General features: G+C 41.4%; 1 protein-coding gene across 4 annotated transcripts in view; it reads left to right on the top strand.

The window, feature by feature from the left end:
• Positions 1-14,430, top strand: part of SLC25A38 (solute carrier family 25 member 38) — a 95,516-nt gene that overhangs the window by 40,768 nt on the left and 40,318 nt on the right. Inside the window, exon 5 of one of the 4 annotated variants that reach the window (XM_073592806.1) lies at positions 12,042-12,381. The exons of the other annotated variants lie outside the window; for them this stretch is intronic. Within the exon in view, the coding sequence (XP_073448907.1) occupies positions 12,042-12,376 (335 nt within the window). The 3' untranslated portion in view covers positions 12,377-12,381. Of the gene's footprint in view, positions 1-12,041; positions 12,382-14,430 lie in introns of those variants that run through there. 4 annotated transcript variants of the gene reach the window in all.

The raw sequence follows: 14,430 nt of genomic DNA, 5'->3' as shown, positions 1-14,430 counted from the left end.
AGGTCTTCCAGATCTTGCTTTAACTTCCACTGTTCCTGATGACAGCCATTTCTTAATTACATTCCGAACAGAGGATGTTGATATCTGAAAACACTTTGCTATCTTCTTATAGCCTTCTCCAGCTTTGTGAGCGTCAACTATTTTCAGTTTCAGTTTTCTAGACAACTGCTTAGAAGAACCCATGATGCTAATTGTTGGGGCAAGGTCAGATGAGTCTGGCCATTTAAAACCTTTGAGATTGACATCACCTGGTCTTCTCAGACGATGCTTGAGAACAATCCATGACACTGGCAGATCTCAGCTTTGCAAAGGGGCAGTGCATGCTATAAATTCTGCAGGGTGCCCAAACTTTTGCAGGCGCCATTTTTTTTTTTTTTTTTTTTTTTTTGTTTTCTGTAATTTTAAAAGTGTAAATGATGGAAATAAAATTTAACTTTTTGACATATAAGAATGTCTAATCTGTAATTTGATGCCATTTGGAGATTTTTTCCATCTTTCCATGGCTTCGTTATGCACATTAATACACATTTTTACCTGGGGTGCCCAAACTTTCGATCCCCACTGTAGGTGAGGCCAACTGCCTTAAGAAAGGGGAGGGAGGGAGGGAACTTTTAGAGGGATAGTTCTCCATCTGGTGGGGAGCATAGGAAAGATAGGGTTAGAAAAAGTGAAGGTGAGAAGAGAAAAGGAAATGAACAGAACCAAGGCCATTAAGGCCGTACTATAGTGTTGTAGTCAACAAGTCAGCTAGAACCCCTAAGGGAGCTGAAAAAACCTAAGGGAGGGTACGCGATCAGCGCACAGAGGAGCCCGCACACAACGGGCAATATCAACAAACTTTATATATTAACTTTATAGCTCAGGACCCTTCATCACATTTTATACTTTATATGTCTAACATAACGTGGGCACCAAAGGGGAACCCCCAGGAATGCCCAATACATAACGACAGCGTAAAGGATCTGTTACTTGGCTTCAAGACAAGGCTAAGTAGTATTAAATATTTTACATAGGAGGGGGGGGGGGGAGACCCAAGGAGGGGTCTTACAAAGGGGTACCGAGAAGTGTAAAACTCTTAGTCATCAGGATATCACATTACTAAGGAATATAATTCTGCAAGTGCAAATAAAAATGTGAGGATAACATAGCAAACCAGAGTCCCAACATAACTAGGAACCGGGACGGTATCACGGGGCAGAGGCCTGTGAATAAAGGGTGGTTAGTCAAGGGGTGGACAGTGGGGCTTCATCTGGCCGTCGACTTAGAGGCTTCCGCTTTAGAACGCTTGTTCCTCTTGGGTTTTTTTTGCCAACCGGTGGCGATCTGGAATCCAGGAGTTGCCACATGAAGTGGCCAGTCCGGTATAGGGATCTGTGGAAGTTCAAAAGTTCCCAGGAACGTTGGTAGATCACCCAAAGTGTGGAATGTTGCAGACTTCCCTTCATGAGACGCAAACAGGTTAAATGGAAATCCCCAGCGATATTTGATGTGTTTTGCTTGCAGGGCTCCAGTAACGGGTTTCAGAGCACGATGCATGTCCAGAGTCAGCTTAGATATGTCCGGGAGCAGTGAAATTTGAGTGCCATTAAAGAGAATGGATTCTTGCGTGCGTGCAGCTTGCATGATGGCGTCTTTGCGTAGAAATGAACTCTGCATATAACGTCCCTGGGGTGTTCCAGGTTTGGGTTTTTAGGGCCCAGAGCTCTGTGCACCCGATCCAACTCAAGGGGGGCATCCTTGTCTTTTTGCATCAGGTCGTTGAATATGGCTATGACTACAGGGGCCAGATCTTTGGTCTCAATGGACTCTGGAAGGCCGCGTATACGTATGTTATTATGTCTGGCTCTGTTTTCCTGGTCGTCCTGATGGTATATTAAGTGTTGTATCTGCAGGGTATGTTCATGTAGAATGGTTTCATGAGTTTGCAATGTGGAGACAGTCTCCTCTGCATTGTGCTCCACTTCCTCCAGCCTGTTAGTGATATCCCTGCGCAGCTCCGCTATTTCCTGCTTGTATGAGCGCTCTATTCTCTGCACACATGCCTCAAAATCATGTTTGTTTGGGAGGGCCTTAATGTAAGCCTCCATGTCCCAGCTAGTAAATGACCTGTGTGAATCAGGGGAATGGCAAGCTGATCGTACCGATTCATTTTCTGAGTCTCCTGGGGATCCAGCCCGTTGCCTGGTTCTTGTGTGAGGTGTGGAGCGCTGTGAGGCTGCTCCCTGTGAGGCTGCATGTGAGCCTGAAGAGCGGGTCGGCGCCATCTTGGATGAGGGGGGGCCGCGGTGATTCGATCCCAAAGGGGTGAAATATCTATCAAGTTCTCCCTCCTTTTGTGGGTCAGGGGTGTGCTGGGATTCTCCTCCACCCCCTCCCCATTACAGACCTCTTGTCCTGGATTGTGAGGCGCGGAACTTCCGGTGTGTGCGGGAGCTCCAGGAGAACACGTCTGCTCCCTCCATGCACCAAGCCACGCCCCCTGGAGGAAGAATTTGATAAGAAATGAGGGATGCCAGCAATTGATGCTGCTAATATCCTCTGTGCATAAAAAGGTGACTTGGGTAGACAATGCTCAAATGCTGAAGGATCCAACGGATAAGAAGTTGGAATTCCTATTTAAAAACCAATATTTCTCTGGCTTGTTCAGTGGTTCAGCCTGCAATGGCAGCAATCGGTGTATGTCAGTCCTTAAGAGACCAGTTTAACCCTTTCATGACTAAGCCTATTTTTGAAATTTGGTGTTTACAAGTTTAAAATCCGTATTTTTTGCTAGAAAATTATTTAGAGCCCCCAAACATTATATATATATTTTTAACAGTGAATCTAGAGAATAAAATGGCGATTGTTGCAATATTTTATGTCACACGGTATTTGTGCAGCGGTGTTTTAAACGCAACTTTTTGGGAAAAGGGACACTTTCATGAATTTAAAAAAAACAAACCGTAAAGTTACCCCAATTTTTTTGTATATTGTGAAAGATGATGTTACGCTGAGTAAATAGATACCAAGCATGTCATGCTTTTATAATTGCACGCACTCGTGGAATGGCGACAAACTACGGTACCTAAAAATCTCCATAGGCGACGCTTTAAATTTTTTTTACGGTTACCAGATTAGAGTTACAGAGGAGGTCTAGTGCTAGAATTATTGCTCTCGCTCTGAAGATCGAGGCGATGCCTCACATGTGTGATTTTAACACCGTTTACATATGCGGGCGCGACTTCCGTATGTGTTTTCTTTGCTGCGCAAACTCGCAGGGACGGGGCGCTTTAAAATTTTTTTTTTTTTCTTATTCTATTTATTTTTATATTGTGTTTTTTTTAAAAAAAATTTTTGATCACTTTTATTGCTGTAAACATCCCTTGTGACAGTAATAGGTGGTGACGGGTACTCTTTATGGAGAGATCGGGGGTCTAAAAGACCCCCGATCCCTCCTTTGCACTTCAAAGTATTCAGATCGCCGAAAACGGCAATTCTGAATACTGTATATATTTTTTAAACTGGCGCCATTGGCAGCTGAGTAAACAGGAAATGACATCACTTCCGTGTTTTACGTTTAAGAGGCTGGAACGAAGCCGCTGACGTCTTGGTTCCAGTCCGTCCCCGTCGTTAAAAGCGGCGGGAGGGGGGGGACGTCCCCTCCCGCTCCTCCGGTATAACAGCCGAACGGCTTTTAGCCGCATTGGTTGTTATAACTGGATAGCTGATTGCCGGCTCTAAAAACGTTACCGGGATAATGCCTGCAGCTGCTATGGTTGAAAAATTGGTCGGCCGAAGCACCATGCAAAAAGCTCCTGGCTAGTTTTCCATTTTGCGGTGAACGGCTGTTTGGGGACGATCTGGATAAATACATCCAAAGGGTTGCTAATGGGAAAAGTTCCCTTTTGCCAGTTAAGAAGAGGATTAAGTGTTTTTCTTTTAAATGAACTTCTTCTCCAGTGCCAGGAGCATCAGCCTCCAGGCAGTCACGACGCCCTCCACCGTCAGGTTCAAGAGGTAAACCTCAGGGTCAACCCCAGGGACAAAAGAGGCCGTGGGGAAGAAAACCTCCAAAACAAAATTACTAAAACCTCCTTACGAAGGGGCGTCCCCGCTCGCTCGAGTGGGGGGAAGACTTCTGCAGTTCTCGAGGGTCTAGCAGGAAGAGTGTCGAGACAAATGGGTGGCTTCCTCAATATCTATAGGATACAAACTTGAGTTCTGAGAGTTCCCGTCTCCTCGTTTTCTCAGATCAAATATTCCCAGCGATCCAGAGAAAAAGAAGTCTCTCTCTAGCTTTGGACCATCTCTTGTCTCAAAGAGTGATATCAGTGGTCCCCATGGAAGAGCGGGGGTTAGGGATTTATTCAATCCTTTTCACGGTACCAAAACCAAACGGGGATGTCAGACCCATTTTAGATCTCAAAAGTCTAAACCGGCTTTTGAATATTATCTCTTTTCGCATGGAGTCAATCCGATCAGTGGTCTCCATTCTACAAGGTGGAGAACTGCTAGCGTCAATCAAGGATTCTTACCTCCATGTACCTATTTTTCCCGCTCACCAGAAATATCTACGCTTCGAGATAGAAAATCTTCATCTTCAGTTTGTAGCTTTGCCTTTCGGTCTGGCTACTGCACCTCGAGTGTTTACTAGAGGTGCAACGGATCGTCACCGATTCGTGATCCCAACGGGTCAACCTGTTCGGCACACCACGTGATCTGCGGAGCACTCCGCTGCCTCGGCCATAGGAAAGGCCGCGGCTTCGGCCTAGCTCCGGAGCGGCGACCATCTTGGTACACGCGGCGGCCGCTGTCTCGTCAGGAAGTGACGTTTCGTAGCCGCCATCTTGCTACATATGTATATGTATAAAAATCCGCGCTTAGGACAAGCTAAGGACTGCTGCCTATCTCAAATTAGTGCCCCTAAGGGTCTAATTATAGGGATCAATAGATAATTAAGGAGATAAAAATGGCGCTGCCCTCTAAATTGATGAAATAATAATCTAAGGCCTAAGTAAGGCTAGGATATATAGGAATTATATCACTGAAAATAATTTACAAGGTAGACAATCTATATATAAAGGCAACTGGAATGATATGAATTGGAACTATGATGCAGGTGTGATGCTTCTGCATGTATAGTAGTGCCGGGAAAATAAAATCAATATGTGAAAAAAAGGAAGAAAAATTATTTGAAAAAAATACACCAATAGTGCAAAAGTATTGGGACAAAAAGGCGCCTCCCGTGAAAAAAATTTTTTTGAAATAGACCAAAAACCATATGTGAAAAGTGTTATCAGTGCAATATTAGTGAAGCTACCACAAATAATAAGAAAAATGATGAAATACGGTGAGAAATATCCTCAAAATCCAAAAGTATTGTGACATTGAGCGCCTATGGTGGATTCAGGGTAAAGAGCTATTTGTTGTGTATCTTATGCTAAATACTCTCCAGGCGTACCATACATTGTAAATAACAATCCCGGATTTCTCATACACAAAATATAAAATCAGATATTATATAAATCATAAATGGTGGTAATTTCTAGCAAGTAGGTGATTATATGCATTAACTCCGTGTAAATAAAAAAATTTTTTTCAACCAAAACAAAACTGAATAAGTTCAATATTTGTATATTTTTTCACTCCTTGGGAATTAATATCCGTGACTTCTGTGCTTGTAGTTCAAAGTGGTGACTTGAGGTGCTCACCCCCCAGTGCTCCCCCACTCACCAGAATTAATCACCCCTGAAGGGGTACCGAGCGATAAAGTGGGTGCCTTGGGGTAGTTGGTGGTCTCTCCTCTTGAGTTGCTGTTGCTTTATTCAGTGCGATCCTTTATAAGTATTCCTGGTTGAGCTGTGTACTTCAACGTGACAAAATCACTCCTTACCTCCTTATCTGTAAACCTCTCCGGGATACCGGAGCCAAGAGAGAGACAAAGAGGCTTCCTTCGTGAAGTATGTCAAAAAAGTTTTATTGAATAAACCTTAATCCAGTCCAATAGATGATGGTAAATTATAGCAAGTCTGAGCAGAGAATTAAAACGGAACCGCTGTATGCAAGGATGGGACCAGACGCAAGCTGTGGGCGTGCGTTCCACCTTGCGTTCCAGCATCCACTTCCTGGTCTGATGTGTGAGCGTGACTCCGCCTTACGCGTTTCGTCATCGGACGTTTTCAAAAGCGGTGTTGACGCTCACGCCTCACACTCTAATGTAGTCCTACGGCCAACATCGGCCCTCCCCTAATTATTGTAATATCGCTCGGGAGGTAGGGAAGTGTTGGAACCGAGGACAACCCACATTGCTACACATGCAGTACGTGCATATTGTAACAATATCCGCTGATATTACCATCTATACTCTGCTATGGTAATCACATGTAAACAGTACACTGGTCATAAAAGAAAATGAGTACAATATAAATCCTACCAGAATAGTATCATATAAACATGGGACATCCCGCAGTGAGAGAAAACAGTTCGCAGAGCATAACTATGGCAAGACCCACATATACAGATATTAAATGCTGTCTATTGGTTACTGGAATATACAGTTACAAGAAAATTTTTTTTAAAAAACATATATATTAATACATACTAAAATGTAGAATATAAAGATAAAAATAAAGATAAAAATAAAATCCCCAGACAACATAAGGTATGGTACACACAATTACACTAACCATAATCCATACTTGCTGTGTTAATAATATTTATGGACCATAAAACTAATATTTGAAATGTATATAGACTTTAATATATCTCTAATCTAGATATGTAATAGCAAGATTTTTATATATATATAGTGGTAAGATATTTATGTTTAAAAAATTGTTTTTATAAAAATTCTTCTATAAAAAACTCTTTAAAAAATTGCTCCTATAGTAATAATCCTTATGGATACTGCTTGCCCACCCAAAAGTAGAAGGCAAGTGTAAATAGATGGATGCGATGACTCAAGGTAAATTATCAACTATAGATAATTACAGATTTTCTGTATAGAGTTCTACATGCACGGATGTTTACGTGTAAACAGAAGAGGCGGAGCTACATAAGTGTGTATGGTAGAAGATTATTCACTCATGTTATAGCTCCCCCAGAACTCAACACCTATGGGTTTTATCTGAATATGACATGTATTGGTATGTGTGTCCTGCTCTAGGGTTAAAACTACCTCTCATAAGTTTGGTCTGAATTACTCAGATAGTGAGATTGGAACATACGGGCAAGTAGAACTAGGGACATAAAATGGGGGACAAGGGGGATTGTCTGCTCTTATCTAAGGGTCAGCCCCTCATTTTCGTACCGACTTACTACGGATAATATCCATATTCTGATATTAAATATGAGAGGGGAGGAATGTACATGGGTTATGGTCATCCATTCTTGTATATAGTTGTTTAGGGGTTAGCTATATAACAGTTCAAATCTATGTCCAGGTTGAGCCCTTTTGGAGCAAGAGAACCCAAGCGGTATATCCAGCTTGTTTCGTTTCTGGAGATTGCGGTTTCTCTGTTACCACCACGCCAGTGTTCCTGCACTGAGTCAATGCCATAAAAAGTGAGCACACTTGGATCCCTATGGTGGACCTCATCAAAATGTCTGGATAGACTATGGTTGGGGAACCCTTTCCTGATGTTTTTGATGTGTTCCCGAATCCGGACAAAGAGTTGACGTGTAGTTCTTCCCACATATTGAAAGTGGCAGGGACATTCCACAACATATGTGACATATGTGCTTCGGCACGTGATCAGTTGGTTAATTCGGTATTCTTTGTGATCACTGCATGATTTGAATGTATTCTTCCGTCTCGGTTGTTTTTTGGCTACTTTACAGGGTAGGCATCTCTGGCATCTAAAGAATCCTTTCAATTCCGGACATATTTTAATGGGTTTTGGGGGGTCTATGACATTTTTGACTATGTGATCCCTTAGATTGGGTGCCTTTCTATATACAAATTTAGGTTTGGACGGCAAAAGTTTTGACAAGGTAAGGTCTTCCTTGAGTATAGGCCAGTATTTTTTTATTATTTTTTCAAAATCTCTGAACTGGCTGTTGAACCCTGTGATGAACGCTATATCCGGCCTCTTATCGTCTATTTTGTTCTTATTGCGGAGAAGGGGGGATCTATCTGCCGCCATAATATCTGCTTTTAGTTTCAGGAGTTTTTCTTTGTCATATCCTTTTTCCTGAAATTTTCCAATTAGGATATCAGCCTGTGTATTAAAATCCTCAGATTTATCACAATTTCGTCGTATGCGCAAGAGCTGGCCTTTGGGGACATTGGTCTTCCATCTTGGGTGGTGACAGCTGGCGGTGGGGATATACCCATTACGGTCAGTAGGTTTAAAAAAAGTGCGTGTTAATAACTTATCTCCTGTTTTAAAAATTTCTAGATCAAGATAGTCAATTTTGTCAGGACTCCATTTCCCGGTGAACGTAATACCGTATTTGTTATTGTTTAGATTGTCAAGGAATTTTGTAAGGCTGTCTGTTGTTCCGTTCCATAAGATGATCACGTCATCTATATACCTCTTGTACATCTTGATCTTGGGTATGTTTTTACTAAAAATATATTGTTCCTCCCATAGGTCCATGAATAAATTAGCTACGCTGGGAGCATAGCGTGCTCCCATTGCAACTCCCTTTGTTTGTACATAGTATTTTCTATCATGCCAAAAATAGTTGCATGCCATGGCCATTTTAAGGCCCTCAAGGATATACCCGATCTGTTCCTGCTTCATCCTTGTATTTCTGTGTAGGGCTCTTTCCACACCCCTTAGACCATCCTTCTGTTCAATACTCGTATATAAAGAGTTTACATCTACTGCCACCAGCAGCCAGTGTTCTGCTCCCTTTATCTCTTGCAATTCTTGAATCAGTTGCATACTGTCCCGCAGATATGATTTCCCTTCTTTGACTAGAGGTTTAAGAAATATGTCCAGGTACTCTCCCAGTCTGGAAAAAATAGAATTGATCCCACTGATTTATGGGTCTTCCTGGTGGTTTTTCTAGCCGTTTGTGGATTTTTGGTGTGTGGTATATTACTGGTGTCCTGGTTGAGTTGAATATTAGATATTCCGCTTCTTTGCTGTTTAGGATACCCTTATTTCTCCCTTTATCCACATAGGTTTTGAGCTTCCTTTCATATTTTTTCTTTGGGTTCGCTTTGAGTGTTTTGTAAGTATTTTCTATACTCAAAAGGTTATTCATCTCGTCCAGATAGTCCTCCTTGTTTAGGATGACCAGTCCTCCCCCTTTATCAGCAGGCCTAATCACAACCTCATGTTTTTTTCCTATGTTTTTAATGGTTTTCCAGATGTTATTAGGTCTCTTCTTGTTAGTATTTCCCATTAATTTAATGTCTCCTTCAACCATTTTTTTAAAAGCATTGATGCATTGATTCCCTGGGGTTTTTGGGTTAAAAATAGAGTTGTTCTTAAGCCTTGTTTGTTCAAAATCTGAATCTACCCTTCTTAGTTCACCTGGATTCATTGCAAAATGTTTTTTTATGTTTAATTTTCTCAGAAATTTTTGTAAATCAATAAAGGCCTCAAATTGATCAAATGGTTTGTCAGGGGCATACTTAAGTCCCAGTTCTAACACCTTCAACTCTTCCCGCGTAAACTGTGTACTGCTTAAATTGAAAATGCCTTGTCCTAGTAATTTCTGGGCCTCTTTCTTCTTCTTGCCTCCTCGCTTTCCCCTTGCCTGTTTTCTCTTTCTGTATGACTGTATGTATGTCCTGCATCCATCTCCTGTTGGTATTCCCTCGTGATTTCGTTCCGAGGGTGAGTTACGTATTCCTGATGGGCGTTGTACTCTCTTGGTCTTCTTGGGCTCCAATAACGCTCTTCCCGTCTTGGTCCTTCCCTGTTCTGTCCTCTCCATCCCTGATTCCTGTATGGGATACGGGGTCTCCATCTGCCTGGTGGCTTGTCTTGATAGGTGACTCTGGGAAAACCCCTCCTTTCTCCTTCACCTCTACCGAAACCTGAATTTGATCTTCTGTAGTCATCCCTCGGGGGTTGTCTTTTAAATTTTTTCTGTTTCTTTGCTTGTATGTTACCATCATACTTTTTTATGGACTCCTGTAGTTCTTTTTCCTTATCTTTATACTCCTTCAAATGATTGAAGGGTAAAAGTACGTTTTTTATTTCCATGATATTTGTCTCAATTATTCGCATCTTAAATTGTCTCCTTTTAATAATATTCTGGAGCAGTTCTCCCTCGCATTTGTTGAAAAGGGAGTACCAATCTCTCATCAAATCACTATTATCTAGCCCGTCATTGGGGTGCATGTCCCACCTAAGCCTTCTAGGGGTGATTTTTTTTCTGTGACATACATTTCCAGTGTGGAAATATCCCACCACACCCTTAGTTGTTTTTCCAGGGTGTGTTTTAATTGTTTAAGCAAACTATGCATGTCATTATTATTAGATATCTGCTCTTGGCTGAAAATCGCCTCTACATTTATATTCCTGGTATTAAAATATCCAAAAATATCCATAGCTGCAGACTAAATCCACCCAAAGGTGGTAGAAAGCTATGTATAAAAATCCGCGCTTAGGACAAGCTAAGGACTGCTGCCTATCTCAAATTAGTGCCCCTAAGGGTCTAATTATAGGGATCAATAGATAATTAAGGAGATAAAAATGGCGCTGCCCTCTAAATTGATGAAATAATAATCTAAGGCCTAAGTAAGGCTAGGATATATAGGAATTATATCACTGAAAATAATTTACAAGGTAGACAATCTATATATAAAGGCAACTGGAATGATATGAATTGGAACTATGATGCAGGTGTGATGCTTCTGCATGTATCGTAGTGCCGGGAAAATAAAATCAATATGTGAAAAAAAGGAAGAAAAATTATTGGAAAAAAATACACCAATAGTGCAAAAGTATTGGGACAAAAAGGCGCCTCCCGTGAAAAAATTTTTTTTGAAATTGACCAAAAACCATATGTGAAAAGTGTTATCAGTGCAATATTAGTGAAGCTACCACAAATAATAAGAAAAATGATGAAATACGGTGAGAAATATCCTCAAAATCCAAAAGTATTGTGACATTGAGCGCCTATGGTGGATTCAGGGTAAAGAGCTATTTGTTGTGTATCTTATGCTAAATACTCTCCAGGCGTACCATACATTGTAAATAACAATCCCGGATTTCTCATACACAAAATATAAAATCAGATATTATATAAATCATAAATGGTGGTAGTTAATTTCTAGCAAGTAGGTGATTATATGCATAAACTCCGTGTAAATAAAAAAAATTTTTTCAACCAAAACAAAACTGAATAAGTTCAATATTGTATATTTTTTCACTCCTTGGGAATTAATATCCGTGACTTCTGTGCTTGTAGTTCAAAGTGGTGACTTGAGGTGCTCACCCCCCAGTGCTCCCCCACTCACCAGAATTAATCACCCCTGCAGGGGTACCGAGCGATAAAGTGGGTGCCTTGGGGTAGTTGGTGGTCTCTCCTCTTGAGTTGCTGTTGCTTTATTCAGTGCGATCCTTTATAAGTATTCCTGGTTGAGCTGTGTACTTCAACGTGACAAAATCACTCCTTACCTCCTTATCTGTAAACCTCTCCGGGATACCGGAGCCAAGGGAGAGACACAGAGGCTTCCTTCGTGAAGTATGTCAAAAAAGTTTTATTGAATAAACCTTAATCCAGTCCAATAGATGATGGTAAATTATAGCAAGTCTGAGCAGAGAATTAAAACGGAACCGCTGTATGCAAGGATGGGACCAGACGCAAGCTGTGGGCGTGCGTTCCACCTTGCGTTCCAGCATCCACTTCCTGGTCTGATGTGTGAGCGTGACTCCGCCTTACGCGTTTCGTCATCGGACGTTTTCAAAAGCGGTGTCGACGCTCACGCCTCACACTCTAATGTAGTCCTACGGCCAACATCGGCCCTCCCCTAATTATGGTAATATCGCTCGGGAGGTAGGGAAGTGTTGGAACCGAGGACAACCCACATTGCTACACATGCAGTACGTGCATATTGTAACAATATCCGCTGATATTACGATCTATACTTTCAGGTTTCGGTAGAGGTGAAGGAGAAAGGAGGGGTTTTCCCAGAGTCACCTATCAAGACAAGCCACCAGGCAGATGGAGACCCCGTATCCCATACAGGAATCAGGGATGGAGAGGACAGAACAGGGAAGGACCAAGACGGGAAGAGCGTTATTGGAGCCCAAGAAGACCAAGAGAGTACCACGCCCATCAGGAATACGTAACTCACCCTCGGAACGAAATCACGAGGGAATACCAACAGGAGATGGATGCAGGACATACATACAGTCATACAGAAAGAGAAAACAGGCAAGGGGAAAGCGAGGAGGCAAGAAGAAGAAAGAGGCCCAGAAATTACTAGGACAAGGCATTTTCAATTTAAGCAGTGTACAGTTTACGCGGGAAGAGTTGAAGGTGTTAGAACTGGGACTTAAGTATGCCCCTGACAAACCATTTGATCAATTTGAGGCCTTTATTGATTTACAAAAATTTCTGAGAAAATTAAACATAAAAAAACATTTTGCAATGAATCCAGGTGAACTAAGAAGGGTAGATTCAGATTTTGAACAAACGAGGCTTAAGAACAACTCTATTTTTAACCCAAAAACCCCAGGGAATCAATGCATCAATGCTTTTAAAAAAATGGTTGAAGGAGACATTAAATTAATGGGAAATACTAACAAGAAGAGACCTAATAACATCTGGAAAACCATTAAAAACATAGGAAAAAAACATGAGGTTGTGATTAGGCCTGCTGATAAAGGGGGAGGACTGGTCATCCTAAACAAGAAGGACTATCTGGACGAGATGAATAACCTTTTGAGTATAGAAAATACTTACAAAACACTCAAAGCAAACCCAAAGAAAAAATATGAAAGGAAGCTCAAAACCTATGTGGATAAAGGGAGAAATAAGGGTATCCTAAACAGCAAAGAAGCGGAATATCTAATATCCAACTCAACCAGGACACCAGTAATATACCACACACCAAAAATCCACAAACGGCTAGAAAAACCACCAGGAAGACCCATAATCAGTGGGATCAATTCTATTTTTTCCAGACTGGGAGAGTACCTGGACATATTTCTTAAACCTCTAGTCAAAGAAGGGAAATCATATCTGCGGGACAGTATGCAACTGATTCAAGAATTGCAAGAGATAAAGGGAGCAGAACACTGGCTGCTGGTGGCAGTAGATGTAAACTCTTTATATACGAGTATTGAACAGAAGGATGGTCTAAGGGGTGTGGAAAGAGCCCTACACAGAAATACAAGGATGAAGCAGGAACAGATCGGGTATATCCTTGAGGGCCTTAAAATGGCCATGGCATGCAACTATTTTTGGCATGATAGAAAATACTATGTACAAACAAAGGGAGTTGCAATGGGAGCACGCTATGCTCCCAGCGTAGCTAATTTATTCATGGACCTATGGGAGGAACAATATATTTTTAGTAAAAACATACCCCAGATCAAGATGTACAAGAGGTATATAGATGACGTGATCATCTTATGGAACGGAACAACAGACAGCCTTACAAAATTCCTTGACAATCTAAACAATAACAAATACGGTATTACGTTCACCGGGAAATGGAGTCCTGACAAAATTGACTATCTTGATCTAGAAATTTTTAAAACAGGAGAGAAGTTATTAACACGCACTTTTTTTAAACCTACTGACCGTAATGGGTATATCCCCACCGCCAGCTGTCACCACCCAAGATGGAAGACCAATGTCCCCAAAGGCCAGCTCTTGCACATACGACGAAATTGTGATAAATCTGAGGATTTTAATACACAGGCTGATATCCTAATTGGAAAATTTCAGGAAAAAGGATATGACAAAGAAAAACTCCTGAAACTAAAAGCAGATATTATGGCGGCAGATAGATCCCCCCCTTCTCCGCAATAAGAACAAAATAGACGATAAGAGGCCGGATATAGCGTTCATCACAGGGTTCAACAGCCAGTTCAGAGATTTTGAAAAAATAATAAAAAAATACTGGCCTATACTCAAGGAAGACTTTACCTTGTCAAAACTTTTGCCGTCCAAACCTAAATTTGTATATAGAAAGGCACCCAATCCTAGTCAAAAATGTCATAGACCCCCCAAAACCCATTAAAATATGTCCGGAATTGAAAGGATTCTTTAGATGCCAGAGATGCCTACCCTGTAAAGTAGCCAAAAAACAACCGAGACGGAAGAATACATTCAAATCATGCAGTGATCACAAAGAATACCGAATTAACCAACTGATCACGTGCCGAAGCACATATGTCACATATGTTGTGGAATGTCCCTGCCACTTTCAATATGTGGGAAGAACTACACGTCAACTCTTTGTCCGGATTCAGGAACACATCAAAAACATCAGGAAAGGGTTCCCCAACCATAGTCTATCCAGACATTTTG

The sequence above is a fragment of the Aquarana catesbeiana genome, linkage group LG07, assembly GCF_042186555.1.
Source record: "Aquarana catesbeiana isolate 2022-GZ linkage group LG07, ASM4218655v1, whole genome shotgun sequence".
NCBI classification, from domain to species: domain Eukaryota; kingdom Metazoa; phylum Chordata; class Amphibia; order Anura; family Ranidae; genus Aquarana; species Aquarana catesbeiana.
The sequence above is the reverse complement of the archived record's forward strand: the minus strand, read 5'-3'. Positions and strand labels throughout refer to the sequence as shown.